Source organism: Ptychodera flava, chromosome 15, assembly GCF_041260155.1.
Source record: "Ptychodera flava strain L36383 chromosome 15, AS_Pfla_20210202, whole genome shotgun sequence".
NCBI lineage: Eukaryota > Metazoa > Hemichordata > Enteropneusta > Ptychoderidae > Ptychodera > Ptychodera flava.
Window position 1 is genome coordinate 4,198,774 of NC_091942.1, and position 14,754 is coordinate 4,213,527.

Genomic DNA, 14,754 nt, shown 5'->3' on the forward strand with positions numbered 1-14,754 from the left:
CGCCCTCTTTCCGCGAGTTAGTGCTTTATGAAGAATTAGGTCTGTCACAGAAACCAATCTCATTTGATGGTTACCATTCTGGGCGTACAAAAACAAATCACTAAAAAATTCAAAAAATCTGGAATCCTTGTCATTCACGTAACAATCAAATAAGTTTATTCGAGATGAATTAGGAGTTGATGAGAAGTGGTTTGAATTTGGTTGTTTTCACATAGCGCCCTTATTTTAAGTCCCTCCAAGCTGTGATCTGATGGACTTTTGTGACATTTTTGACGTTAGGCGTAGGTGCGGTACGTTGCGAGTTAGAGTCCGATCGAAAACTTGCTGGATTAAATTAGCGTAACTTCGGAATACTTGTGAATATTTTTGTAGATTTCCTGTTTTTATTTTGGGAGGGCGTCGCTTTAAGTGTAGAGTTTGTTGTAGGTCTTCTTGTTCTCTATTGGCTAATCAAATTTACACTGCGTTGACCTTTAGATTGTAGCATGGCGAGTTGTCGTCTTTTATCCAGCTCAGCAGTAATTCTATGAAACAAAAAGATTTTCTTCAGACTACGGGCCGCGCGGATGACACCATATTTCTGTCACGGCAAATTCCGTGTATACCACCCTTTTCGTTACACGACTTTTGTTAAAATACTCGAGAAGTTCACAGTTCGATGTCTAAAATACTGTCACTGGTCACTGTGCATTCAATTAAATTCAAGTGCTCCTCTTGATTGAGGGCTTTTGTTCGGTCAGTGAAATCCAGTTTGTTGTACATTCAAAGTTATGTCAAAAGCACAGTGTTCAGCTTGTCCACTCAGCAGGCCTGTTAGACTTGGTTCAAGTCGATGATTTTTTTTTAAAATAAAATAATGTATAATAGTTTCTCTTGTCTGTGTTAGCGCTGGGTTGGAAAGCTGTTAGCCACTGTGGCGAATAGTTTCAAATTTTTATTAGCCACAGACAAATTTTATTAGCCACACATTTTTACGAAAACGAAGCTTTCTATAATGCTATAATCTCCAATATCGGTTGCATGCACAAGAATAAACTATCAACACATCAACCTTGTATCCAATTGTCTTCATTTTAACACTGGAAATTGCTTGATTCTGGACCGCGCTGCAAATCGACAGCAACACGCAACGTTGAGACCACGATTAAAATGAACTGCAACACGGAAGGTTTCGGACCGCGATGCAAATCAACTGCATGACAGCAACACTGAACGTTCGGACTGCGATTAAAATAGAAGTTTGGTTACACGTAATTACGTTCCATCAGTATACGTAGTGTTTTTGTCACGTCATACAAGACGTCGCGTACATGTGGCACAGACGTTCGGAACGTCATCAAACGACACTTCTACACGTAGTCTTAATTACGTGTAGTAATTTTTAGATTTTCTTGGTGATTTGCGGGAATTTAGACAGGAAATCTCGTTAAGTATGAGTATCATTGTAAATTAGCAAACATCATTGATATCACAAAATTCAGTAGAGTTCACCTGTACAAGACGTACGTGCTATGATTTCCTGACATAAATGAAATGTTGTCGTCTATGGTCTAATTCAACTTTTTACCTGAAGCTGTCACGAAGATTTCCCTAAACCACATAAATAACTGTATAACAGAAAATCGGTAAATTTAATGCGAGGATACAACGAGCTTGAATAGTCCTCGCGTAGAGAAATTAATTGTTTCTTAAAACTTAGACGAATTTCGTATGTTTCTGAAAAAAATACTGCAAAATCAACCCAAAAAATCATAACTGAGCATGGATACGCGTACGCCACTGTGTGCCTTCAGACGTACACGTAATTAGATTATGACCTCTCTAATGAACAACAACACGGAACGTCGAGACCGGATGCAAATCGACAACAACACGGAATGCGTCGTTGGGATGGCGATTTTAATGAACATCAATACGGGACCATGAGGACCGCGATGCAAATCGACCACCATTAAAATAAGACCTCGATAAAAATGTGCAACACGGAACGTCTAGACCACGATGCACCTAAATTTCAACACCGAACGTTGTGACCACGATTAAAATGCGTATGTCTACTGTAGCAAAAGTCGCGAGTGTTCGCTTTGCTTGCTATACATTAGACAAAATGACGTCAAATTTATCGCGAGACTAGCATGACTAGGGCTCGATTGCAATTGCGTCTGCCTGCATTTTCAGTTCTGCGATAGTCATTTATGTGCATGCTGTACACTATACAAATTGACGTCAATTCTCTCGCGAGACTAGGCTCGATTGCAATTGCGTACGTCGGAGAGAACAATACGGAAGTAGATATAGTTTTTTCGCGAATCGCCGAAAGAGAAGCGCAGATCAACAAAAGATTAAAAAACCCCACGTTTTTGCTTATTTTGCGGAATTTTTTCAACAAAAATCACTTTCGCCACTGTGGCGAATTAGGATCGATTTTTCTTCGCCACTGCTGATTTCAATTCGCATTTGCGAACGTGGCGAATGGGCAGCGCGAACATAGCTTGTAGCTCTCCTACTTTATACAAACCTATTTGGAAGTTGGCAGCCCAGGCTAGGTTTTCTCAGCGATTGAACGCTTAACCTTTGAGTCTGCGCAGTAGTGCATTACTTACTTTCCGCCGGATTCATCCAGGAGTAGCTCCCCTGTATATAACGTTCATCCCACTCATTGCGTTCACCCCAATCTCGCGTTTCACATGAAAACAGAACACAAATCATTGCGTTCACCCCACTCAAACATTCACAAATCACAGACTTGAACTAAGTCTACCAGCCTGTGTGTTTGCAAAGTCAACATTTTTGACGACTGGATTTTAGTCCGTACCACTGTAAACAGTATAAACACTCAGATGTCTTAGCAAGGCTAAATACTTTGTATTACAACATACCTTGAATAATCAGTAGAAATCTACACCTTTTGTATGTGACAAAAATAACAAAATGGTACAGCTATTGCCCCTTAAGCTTTTAAATATGTCCTTCACTTAGAAGTATATCCGCCAGAAGCACATGAAGAACTTGAAATTGAGATCTCGGAATAATTTGTGGCTGCGAACTCTGCGCGAATCGACATCTGAAAATGGACTTAGCGCATGGACAACTGAACGAAAATAAACTGCAACAAATTGACTGGCATGAAAGATCTCAAACGAACAAGAATAAAAAAGACTAAGTGTAGAGATTTAAACCAAATCAGCTCTACATTTTCCTGGAATAAAGGTAGCAAGAGACCTTACAAAGAAACAAAATGTGACGCATTAAGGAAAAACATTAAGTATATTCGACCTGAACGTGTTGCGCAATGTGACATACTACTGCTATGTTGCTTATTATTCATGAGCTGTTATTACTATTCATGAGGCTAGAATCTCTGTCTGGGCACCACATGTACTGTGTACTGGTCTCGTGCTCCAGCCAGTCTCCAGCTATAGTCATCAACCTCGACACTGTATTGTAGTATCTAATGGAATAAACTAGCATTCTATATTTATAATACTCGCTGCCTCCAGTCTTTTTTACAGCCCTTTAACATCGGAATACAAGCCTTCCGGTCCCGACACGTCGACACGCAACCAAGTGATCGACAATATACCATCATAATCGATCATAACCCCAGTCACGTCACAGGTTATATTTGCTCAGCTGCAAAGTGTAGGTATCGCCATTGCGAGATGCCCTACCATCGCGAACCACTTCAGTATCACCATCATAAGCTCCGTTTACCATTGCTCATTGATCAGTCAAGAAAAATATTACTTCAGGTCTGCTGCAATTGTTAATTTCTATACTCAATGATGCTTTAATGTTTCCGACTAGAAAATGGCCGAAATGAGTGAACTTATCAGATATTGTTTGAAGTAAAGTTACTGTAGATATCTAGCTCGGTTTCTCTTCCTTAATTAACAATTGTCAATGTTGACTAGCATGCTTACGGACTAACATGCTGCTTTTGTTGTCTCTAAAATGTTGCAAACGTTTATTCATCATTTCTCAATGCTTTGATTACGTTTGTGTGATGTTGATTTGATAGCGAGTATGTCTTTGTGCGTGCTTCATGAACTCTACAGGTGTAGAGGTCGCGATTCATGAACTCTCCAGGTGTAAAGGTCGCGATTCATGAACTCTACAGGTGTAGAGGTCGCGATTCATGAACTCTTCAGGTGTAGAGGTCGCGGCCAAAATGATTACAACAACTTAGCCTGGTCATTGAATCACTTTTATTTATTTATTTATTTATTCATTTATTTATTTCGAACTCCAACACAGATATGATACAGTTAAAAAACCATATACATCCGCACTTACAGGAGGATTTTAGTAACAAATACAAATAACATGATGTTTCAGGACAAGAAAGCAAGTTAAAACAAATGACATGCACAACAAGGACAAAGTAAAAATTCAAAAGCAAACGCTTTTAGCTTTTCTTTTAAAACTCGAAACAGAAATGTTAAAAATTGGAGTTGGAGTCAAGCAAAGCGGCTTTGACTACGATGTCTCCGCAAGGTGACTCGGTGCCGTACCTATTGATTTCGAATCCCATCGAGCAGTAACTAGATTATCTCAATGCAGTAATAAAGATAAATTTACTTTGCTATCTTTAAAGCTTATGCTAGGAAAGCTGTGTCCATTTGTCGCAGTACCTTGGCCAATCGATGAGGGCCCAGTCTTTAGGCTCCTGAGTTTTCCTTCCCAGTGGTTGATTGGATATCATATTTCTTTACAAAAGCTTTCAATGTCGTATATTATTGTCTTCTGAAACGATCTCCCGACGTATGTGCTTGAGTATCGAAAACGTGTCTCGCTGAAATTCAGAATCAAAAAACAGATTCACTGACATGGGCTACATATCGTTATCCAAACATTCTCAAGTGTGACACAATAAACATGTTTTGTCACGGTGTTCTTGTATGGAAATTCATCTCCGTTGGAAACTAAGAATGTCAAAGCTTAATTTTCGACCTCAACACAATTAATTTTTGCCTCTGACATTCTCGCAGGCTAGAGCATAATTGTCCTCCGCTGACCTACGCTAAAATAAAGCGCTAAGCTGTTGCCGTAAAGGGGCTTGTGGTTACGACGATTGCCTTTGATTGAACATTTTAGTTTCTGCAGATTGACCCGACCCCGGGACCCGACCTAAACACAGTGGCTTTTGGGACACGTGACATCAAAATCGGATCGTAGGCTTTTGATATTTTATATCGGAAAACTTATACTAGTCGAACAGAAAATCATTGAAAAATAGCTTTCTCGAAACCGAATACCTCCTGGTTCTACGATATCTGAGATTTTTTAATACATACACATATGTGTATGTATGTATGTATGTATGTATGTATGTATGTATGTATGTATGTATGTATGTATGTATGTATGTATGTATGTATGTATGTATGCATGTATGTATGTATGTATGTATGTATGTATGTATGTATGTATGTATGTATGTGTATATGTGTATATGTGTATATGTGTATGTATGTATGTATGTGTGTCCAGACGTCACCCTATGAAGTAACCCTAGAGTCGACAGCCACGAAACATGTGCACTTGGACGTGTATGGTTTTGCCGGTTTTTGTAATTTAAAGTTGAGTAAACATCCACAAATGTGTGAACTTAAAAATATCGATATGAATGCGTTAGTCACTCTAATTCAACACGTTCACATACAGCAGCACGTTACATTCAGATGCCGCCGAGTCATTGAACTTTTCAAAACCACATCCTGTTTGTCTTGACAACTACTCGTATCCATGACTTACATTGCAACGGTCTCATGAAAGTTGACGGAGCACTTTGAAGCCGTTGGTAACCCCCGGTGTTTTGTTTCACTGTGATGTGATAATAATTCATTTTCCTTCCGTACTGTCTGTGGCATGTGATATCTTTTCGTGTCTGCAACGTTACTTTTCTAAATCAACGTCGCAAAAATCGGCCAATCGAACGCATCAAGCACAATTTCAATATTTGCTCTGCATGACACAGAATGCAAAACGGCATTCCCCTACCGTTTAGTTGGGCATGCGTGGTAGGTCAGACAATCAGCGGCGTAGACCAGGCTGTAGACATGACTCATATTTCGAAGTCAGAACAAAGGAAATGTGGATATTACTTTCGTGTTGGGTAGCTGTACTGTGTTATGTGAGAAGGAGGAACTCCCTTGACATTCCAGACATTTTAGCTGCCAACATCGTTATCGGTCAAGAGTGCGACTGCCAAAGTTCAACTCTTGGGCAAAGGTTGGTGGGATGAAAGTTTACCCTGAGAGCGACGACGAAACGCACCGAGAGAAAATTGCCGAGAGTAGTATTTGCGTCGAGAAGTTTCTGTCATCGAAGCGACAGTTTCGCGCCATAAAGCAACTTTTCAAGCGAGCAAGCAAGTAGTCAACAAGATTACATATTTCGGCCAGATAATTTCCTGCGGCGAAGTGAATGATGTCATCGAGACATCAAATTTGAAGAGGAAATCCGCACTTTCTTCCATGGGCACGCTGTTAGTTAAGTGTAACCGAAATTTGGATGCAAAACGAAAGAACTTTCCGAAGTATTTCAGAAATTCAACATCTTTTCTAATGATACAGAAGAAAACTTTTCTGACTTGGCGTAGCAGCTATATTTGCGTAAGCTTGAAAATATATCTTGAGAAAGTGTTCCTACAATATCCTTTTGGCACATAAAGTATGCTTTCTTGTCGCGGACAGCGGACAATGAACTGCAAATTTCAGTGTAATGGGTGTCAGTAGGTTTTATACTGGTACCTTTCGTATCGAGTTTTAAATCTTCAAAACATATACATACCCGATTAATTTCAAGTTCACAACACGATGTTCCGTAGGTTACCCATTAAACGTCAAAATCGCGCCCATCTAAACATTGTATACATCCCGATTCCTGTCGCCCTGGGATTTAAATGTGCATCCAATCAGTGAACACTAGAGAGTACTCCTGGCTGCCTGGTGCATTTGGGATTGGGGATTTAGCCGAGCGGTTTTGTCTGTGGCTTTCTCCGCTAGGTGATTGGGTACCATAAGTTGTGAGTTCGAACCCGATTGAAACCATCGTATTAACTGCTCTCCACGCTGCTCTTTATAAGGAATTCTTGCCAGCTTCTACACATCGCTATGTAATCGCCCTACGACCATTCACCACACTTCAGTGTCCTAGAACAGAAAACGTGAGTGACAGCGGGTGGGCTGCACATGAAGTTTCGTTCAAAGATTTTTTTCAGAATGAAATCAATGTAAAGCAACTGTGCGAAATGCAAATATTACTACTATGCAAATATCAATCCTATAGCTAGTATGGCTTCCTGTTTGCCCGCTGTCCACTGGCTTCAGGGTAAACTGGCTTCTTGTTATTCCCTTCCTTAATTTAAATGTACAATTTAATCATTTCGTTTGTCAGACTGAATCATCATTTTACAAATATACTTAATTTGAACTCAAATGAGTCGCCTGAGATGCGAAAGACAGTTTCAAACATGTAAAACTCGATACTTGCACTGTATGATTTGATATAATGTTATTAAAAGTTCTTCTCGGTTTACATAGCCCTGGTGCATTTTGATTTTACAATAAACTTGCATGAGTTTTAAAAGGTCTTTGACCGAGTCTTTGTCGCACTGCATCATGGTCACTGTGCAGCCTGGGGGTGGTTAAATATTTGTGCTCATAAACGGTATGTAAGGTCAGACAGGTCAAGGGATTCTTACAGTATATGGTAACGTTGCTTGGGTCAGTATATCGGTTGTGTCTTCCTGCTTCAGGATATTTCATTTAGTTTGTATATGCATGTCCGAAGCGTTCCTCTGCGATTAATAGGTCATTGGCTTCCATCATTTGATGATGCGCATTTTAAAGTCAGTAAAAGCCGCCCTTTCAGTCCTCTTCATGCTGTGTCTGCATTGCGATGTGTGGCTGCTCTCAACAGGTCAAGGGTACCGGTGAACAAAGTTCAGAATGACCTCGCAACGCATATGGAGGTGCAAACAAGCAATACTCAGCCTCTCAAAGAACCAATTCAGGACGAGATTTGTTACTCAATTCCGGTGTTGAAAGTATACCTTATTATGTCACACGTTTCTCCGCCATTGTAGGTTCAATAGGGCCACGTCAGTGACACTCAACGATACCGCATTTACATCAGCAGCTGGAATTTGACATTTACACGTGTTTCTGCAGGGTGTTTGTTATTTGCATTTTTAATATTTCGATGCGCACGCATCGGTATCAGAAACTCCGCTGATCTCTCTCCTCAGGGCGCTTTAAATGTCGCCTCATCAGGGAAGTTGCATTATGGGATACATCACTCCAATTCATACTATTGAGCCACTCTTTATTTTTTTTCACTTGAACAGGAGACGAACAAAAGACCGATTGACAAGGTCGCTGCTCGACGCGCACGATTAAAAGCAACACAGCGCATAAATTGACTGTCGCTGGTACCAGCCTACCTTTTTTGTTGCCCATGTATGGTATTGAATGAACGAGACTGAAGGTAGAGCCTTCGTATCAATCGAGTTACTGTTACTGACATGTCGTGAGGCGACAAAATATTGCACTTGGAAAGCAGAAACGCATTGCATCAAACCGGGATAAATACTGAGAATTACCCCCCCCCCCCCCCGCAGACTCTTAAGGAAATTGAACATAAAATTAATCACTCTAAAGTTTCATTTGTTCGCTTGTAGTTAACAGCAATCTCCATTTTATATCGGTCTTTATGAGCACAATCATCAGTTAAAAATTTCATTGTACTCTTCTGATAAGTCCTGTTATAAAAGTAGTCTTTTAAGGGGAGTTCATAATTGTTACACGCGGTAAATTCCGTTTATTGCATTTATCAAATAGAAGAGACTCGACTTCGTCTAGACATGAATCCTGGTTATGTCATGAAACTAGGTCGATCGCCGTACAGTGCGGTTTTCAGTGTTCTTTTCGCTTGGGCGTTATCGCTGGCCTCTCAGTTGTTGTAATTGTTTACGATTGAAATGACGTGCCCTGTTGAACTTCCACGGGGATTTAGGCTGGTCGGCGCGGTTGGTCGCCAAATTGCACTGCCAAAATGGATTTCGAAAGCATCGTCAAGGTGGGTTAACAGGTTGTCGACTGCAGTCTGTGTTCGCAACGTCCAGTACCGCCTGCTCATACAGAGCGTGATACCCTGGCTGAGCGTTTAGCAGCCTGCTCACCCCTGCTGCAAGAGTGATCATTACCCGGCTAGTATCGTCTCACGCCCATATATGGTTAAAATTTTGCTTTGCAAAGGTAATAACAGGCAGCACAGCCTTGGATGCAGCATTTCGCCATCTCTCCTCTTGCGATAAGGTGAGTACACTCTTTCAACACATTAATTTGGCGCTTTTGCTGAGCGAAACCCGAACTTTGGTCCTTTGGCAAGCCCTTTTCCCGTTTCCGTCAGGGCTAGGCCGTGAGTTCCAGACAGACCGTGAAAACCATGCCTATCCGTTGATTCCAAGAGGTGCTGAAGTGACTACGCGGCACCACACCCATCAACGCCTGCAAAAGTACAACCGCATCGTGTTTGGTACAGATACCGTCAGCGCTACAGATGCATTCGAATGCATTCTTTTTGCACAATTTTCGTTTTCGTCCAACTTTCCCCCAATTTTATTGTTGCTGCATTTCAGTTGCTTTTACCGAAGTAAACGAGTAGAAAAAAATATGACATGCCGCTGAAATAAGTCAACTATTAATTAATTTTCATTTCAAAAGTGCAAATCTACAGCGATAACCGTAAGAGCGTTTGGTTTCGTGATTTTGCATGAATGTATGCTTTTGGTGGAGCTTTCATAAAAGTCGCATTTGCATGATAGAATCAAGATTGTTGAGCATCTGTTGTGTGGTTTGTTGCAGCCACTAAAAGACCCAGAGACAACCATCCAACATGTGTGACGACGAAGTTGCTGCTTTGGTTGTGGACAATGGCTCCGGTATGTGCAAAGCCGGTTTCGCCGGAGACGACGCACCCCGTGCCGTTTTCCCATCGATCGTCGGACGCCCCCGTCATCAGGTGAGTCAGGCCGGCGGCTTGAGCGTGCCCGCGCATGTGCAATGCTGGTCAGAGAGAGAGACACACAGGAGCGAATGAACAATAGACTCAATTGTATGAATAACCCTTTCACTCTTTTGCGACCGAGAAGAAATAAATGTTGTGAATGAATGAAAATGACACCAAAATGTGGGTGTAGACTGCTTTTTATATAAAGCATTGAGATTTTTTATGAAGACGAATAGTCTGCTTCAATTGCGCATGTAATAATTTTGCATATATGCATGCTGACATTCCTGAAGTTACTGTGAATTTAAAAAGAACAGCATGCACTCTTCAAGAGTTTGAACGTGTGAAATCACGTCCGAATATCTCGTGATACAGTTTGTGTATTTTTTTTTACAAATTAAAATACATTCGTTATGCACTTTGGTTCGGAACAGTCGAGTTTGTAAATAATCTGAGTTGTGATAATCACCACATAGTTCAAGGTGTGTTATCGATGTGTAATTTCATCGAAGTCTCCATGTCTAGCAAACTAAAAGGCATATTCTTTCACTAGGGTGTCATGGTTGGTATGGGTCAGAAAGACAGCTACGTAGGTGATGAAGCACAGAGCAAGAGAGGTATCCTTACTCTGAAATACCCAATTGAACACGGTATTGTAACCAACTGGGACGATATGGAAAAGATCTGGCATCACACTTTCTACAATGAATTGCGTGTAGCTCCAGAGGAACATCCAGTTCTGCTCACGGAAGCTCCCCTGAACCCCAAGGCCAACAGAGAAAAGATGACACAGGTGATTATCATGTTAGAATATGAATGCATTAATTTGTGAAATATATCCTCAAGCTTGTTTGAATTTCATAATGTGATGACATGTTAGTGGGGCAAATTTGGCAAGATATGTTTTTTGGAAATACGAGTATAGGTGTAATTAACGTAAAATCCAATTTAACGATCCTCATACATATCTTAAAATTTCTTCTTGACACCTGCGAAGAGCGAAAATTTCAATTGATGTACAAATTAATGATTGCAAGATGATATATCAAATTATAACGTTTTGATATTTACTGTAGGAATGGAATAGTATTTCCGATCATGCAATGGGATTTCTACCATTATTCTTCGCGTTTTTATCAAATTTTCTCAAAATCCTTCACCTCAAAATTTGCCAGTGACTATAGAAAATTTTTGAATATTTTTTCTTGCAGATTATGTTTGAAACCTTCAACACACCAGCCATGTATGTAGCTATCCAGGCTGTACTGTCGCTGTATGCCTCTGGTCGTACGACGGGTATTGTCATGGACACTGGTGATGGTGTAACACACACAGTACCAATCTATGAAGGTTATGCCTTGCCCCATGCCATCCTCCGTCTGGATTTGGCTGGTCGTGATCTCACAGACTACCTTATGAAGATCCTGACAGAACGTGGTTATTCATTCACAACCACAGGTATGTAAAGTTACGAGTTATTCTCAGTAACTGCAATGAAGACGCATTCAGCTTATTGACCTTCCGTAAGAAGATGCGGTGTTGCGGCAGCTTGAAAAAGCGAAATGAAAAAGAAGGCCTATAGAATGTCAGCATTTGCAAACATACTTCATTTTTATGTGTTTCAATGGCGGAAACAATTATTCTGATTTTTTGTCTTTGTTTTGTTTCAGCCGAGAGAGAAATTGTTCGTGACATCAAGGAAAAATTGTGCTATGTAGCTCTAGACTTTGAACAGGAAATGGCCACAGCTGCATCAAGTTCATCACTAGAAAAGAGCTATGAACTGCCTGATGGTCAGGTGATCACCATCGGAAATGAACGTTTCCGCTGCCCAGAGTCAATGTTCCAGCCTGCTTTCTTAGGTATGTTATTTCTCAGCTCATCTGTCAAATATCCAAGCTGTAAAAATCAGTATGACGTGTCAAGCTAGGTGTGAGACTTTACGCTACGAAAGTTTCACATACAATGGAACACGTACATAACACCTGCCCATCTATTATGGTTTTTTTCTCATTTCGTTTTTGCTAAGTCGTTAAAGTTTGATTAAAACAGAAAAAAATAATGTGAAGTAACCTTTCAACGGTTTATTTGCTTGACTTGTTGGTAAATGTACCCATGCTGAAATATCATTTTATTCCTGTTCTCTAATAATCGAATTCGAATTTTGACCGTGATGAATCTGCACAAACTAAATTAGCGAAACCCAAAATACATAAGCAGGCGTTAAATATACATGGATAATTGACGCGTTAACACAATAGCCGTGTCAAAAACTCAAAAGCTTGCTTCGATTTTAAGCAGGTTAGTTTAGCAAAAATGATATACCGTTTGAAATTTTTGAATTGCTTCTATAATAAACCACGATTTGAGAGGAAAAATCACTAAATATCTGGAGAAGGAAAAAATGCTAATTATCGACGGAAATTTCTTCTGAATTCCCTGCAGGTATGGAAGCTGCTGGCATCCATGAGACCACATACAACAGTATCATGAAGTGCGACATTGATATCCGTAAGGATCTGTACGCCAACACAGTTCTTTCTGGTGGTACTAGCATGTACCCAGGTATCGCTGACCGTATGCAGAAGGAAATCACTGCTCTGGCTCCAGCAACGATGAAGATCAAGATCATTGCCCCACCAGAACGCAAATACTCCGTCTGGATCGGTGGTTCCATCTTAGCTTCACTGTCCACCTTCCAACAGATGTGGATCAGCAAACAGGAATATGATGAATCCGGTCCATCCATTGTCCACAGAAAGTGCTTCTAATATGACATATCTGACTGAAGGACTTGACAGGACTTGTAGGTCAAGTGCTTCTAAGAAAAGACCGTAATAGCTTAACAACTTAGGACGTAATATATGACAAACACTTTCGGAGCATGCCTCGTTACAAGAATCAAATTGCTACTAGCTATATCTCGGTATTTGGGAGACTCTTCTGTACTCGATGTTTTGAAAGCAATTGCGTTCATATTCGGCATGCAGCCGTGTGAATACCTCAATCTGATTCCATTGCTGACAACCGTAAGCGACAAAAGAGCGTGGATCCTGAACTTTGGTGCTATATCTGTCCTGGATTTCTGTAAATTTGGAAAGGTGAAAATTATCATCTGAGATTTCTTTGAAGTTTAACAGAAAATATTTAGTTATTCCATAGGGTTTGTATACACACATCAAGAAATGAAATTGACAGTGGTTTTTTTTTTTTGCATTCAAACGTTTCCCTAGGTTAATGCCAGCATAAATGACATTTCACTCGTAACATTTTTTACAAATCACCCAAATAAAAGACGAAATATATCAACTTTTATTCTGTCATGTCTTGTTTCTTTGCATTCTGCAGACCACTGGTGGCCAGTCGCTTGTTGTTCAACTATTCTATTTTCCTCATTTTAGTGCGCCCTCTTTCGCCGATCAGTACTTTCCGAAAAATGACTTTCACTGAAACCGCAGTCGCATTTGATCGCCGCATTCTACGGTTACAAAAGGAAATCAATAAAATCAAAGAGCTGCTCATCCTTCGGCGACTAATGCAATGAGTTTCTTCAAGAAGTAATTAGAAATCGGGGGAAGTGTTTCACATCTTTCGTTTGTTGTTACTGTGGGTGATAAGTTTACACGTACACTATCACGATTGATTACTAATGAATATTCTCAAAGAATTACACATTCAAAGAAAAGTGAACAGCTTTGCCAAACCTGTTATCCATAACACTTTCCCCTACTTTTACACTTTTATTTCGAGGAGGGCGCTGGCGTCGATCTTGTGTAAAATCTAGTTTCATGGTTTCAGGGCCAAGATTTCTCTAGGTTCTAATTTCTCTGTTCTATCATCAAATCAATTTTGTGTGGACTCTTCCCAATTAGTGTATAACCTGGATCAGTTTTCATCTCCTATCCAGTCCTTTAATTTATGCCACTGTAACACGTGACCCTGTTTGGCACCAATGTCATCTCCAACTCCATCGTATTTGATCTCCTCCAGACCGAGCCCTTTAATTCGTACCACTCTTTTGTTAGAGGAAATTCAAGTGATAAGCCACGAAGTCTTTTAACATGTCTATCAAAGCAATCGAGAAGTTCTGAAGTTGATATCTGTCATTGACCATCATAATGACACTGAAGGACATATTTTGGCTTTAAATTCTCTTCTCTAATGTACTACCTGCTCCAACTTCGTCGAGTGCTTCTGGTTGCAGTCCCGCTTCTAAAATAATGTCGGAATGCTGGTCAACTCAGCCTGTCCATGTTCGCGCAGAGTCAAATGCTATGATTACGGCTGAAGTTAAGTCGGGACAATAGATGGTTTTGTCAAGGCTATCGCTTTGAATTTCAACATACCCAAAAGAATTAACTAATATGAGGTTATTACGAGACTACCGCAAAGGATGCGCGAGGACATTGGCGGCGCTAATGTCCTCGTGCATCCTTTGAGATAGTTTCGTGATAAGGTCAATTCTTTGTTTGCCGTCCTTCGATTTTTGAAAAACCTACCAGTCAGCCAGGGAAATATACAAACACAGACAAAAATCACAAATATTTCATTTTGTATTCGATTTCTTTGGAAAATAATATTTTTATTTGTAATAGTGTTAACATTGTGTTCTTAATTTTCTCCGAAAACCTACCAGCACGCGGACGGCAAATAAAGAATTTATTATTATACATCTTATATTCCTGACTGGCGCATCAAATTCTTAGAGTAGTGACCGTTTTCGTGCAATGTCAACAA

General features: G+C 40.2%; 1 protein-coding gene and 1 long non-coding RNA gene across 4 annotated transcripts; one reads left to right on the plus strand and one right to left on the minus strand.

Annotated features, from left to right (window-relative positions):
• Positions 1-4,197: 4,197 nt before the first annotated feature.
• LOC139150943 (uncharacterized) lies at positions 4,198-8,183 on the minus strand. Of its 3 annotated transcripts, none has more exons than XR_011556301.1 (3): positions 7,709-8,183; positions 6,796-7,157; positions 4,198-4,795 (listed from the first exon to the last, which is right to left on the minus strand). It is a non-coding gene; the product is annotated as an uncharacterized lncRNA (long non-coding RNA). The 3 variants fall into 3 exon arrangements; XR_011556302.1 differs by having other exon boundaries at positions 6,796-7,190; XR_011556300.1 differs by lacking the exon at positions 7,709-8,183 and having other exon boundaries at positions 6,796-7,702.
• A 687-nt stretch (positions 8,184-8,870) lies between these two features.
• LOC139150942 (actin-1-like) lies at positions 8,871-13,326 on the plus strand. The gene is made up of 6 exons (XM_070723426.1): positions 8,871-9,323; positions 9,873-10,029; positions 10,571-10,810; positions 11,229-11,475; positions 11,688-11,879; positions 12,463-13,326. The coding sequence occupies exons 2-6, from the start codon at positions 9,904-9,906 to the stop codon at positions 12,786-12,788; spliced, it is 1,131 nt and encodes a 376-aa protein (XP_070579527.1). The 5' UTR covers positions 8,871-9,323; positions 9,873-9,903; the 3' UTR covers positions 12,789-13,326.
• The last annotated feature ends 1,428 nt before the right edge of the window (positions 13,327-14,754 follow it).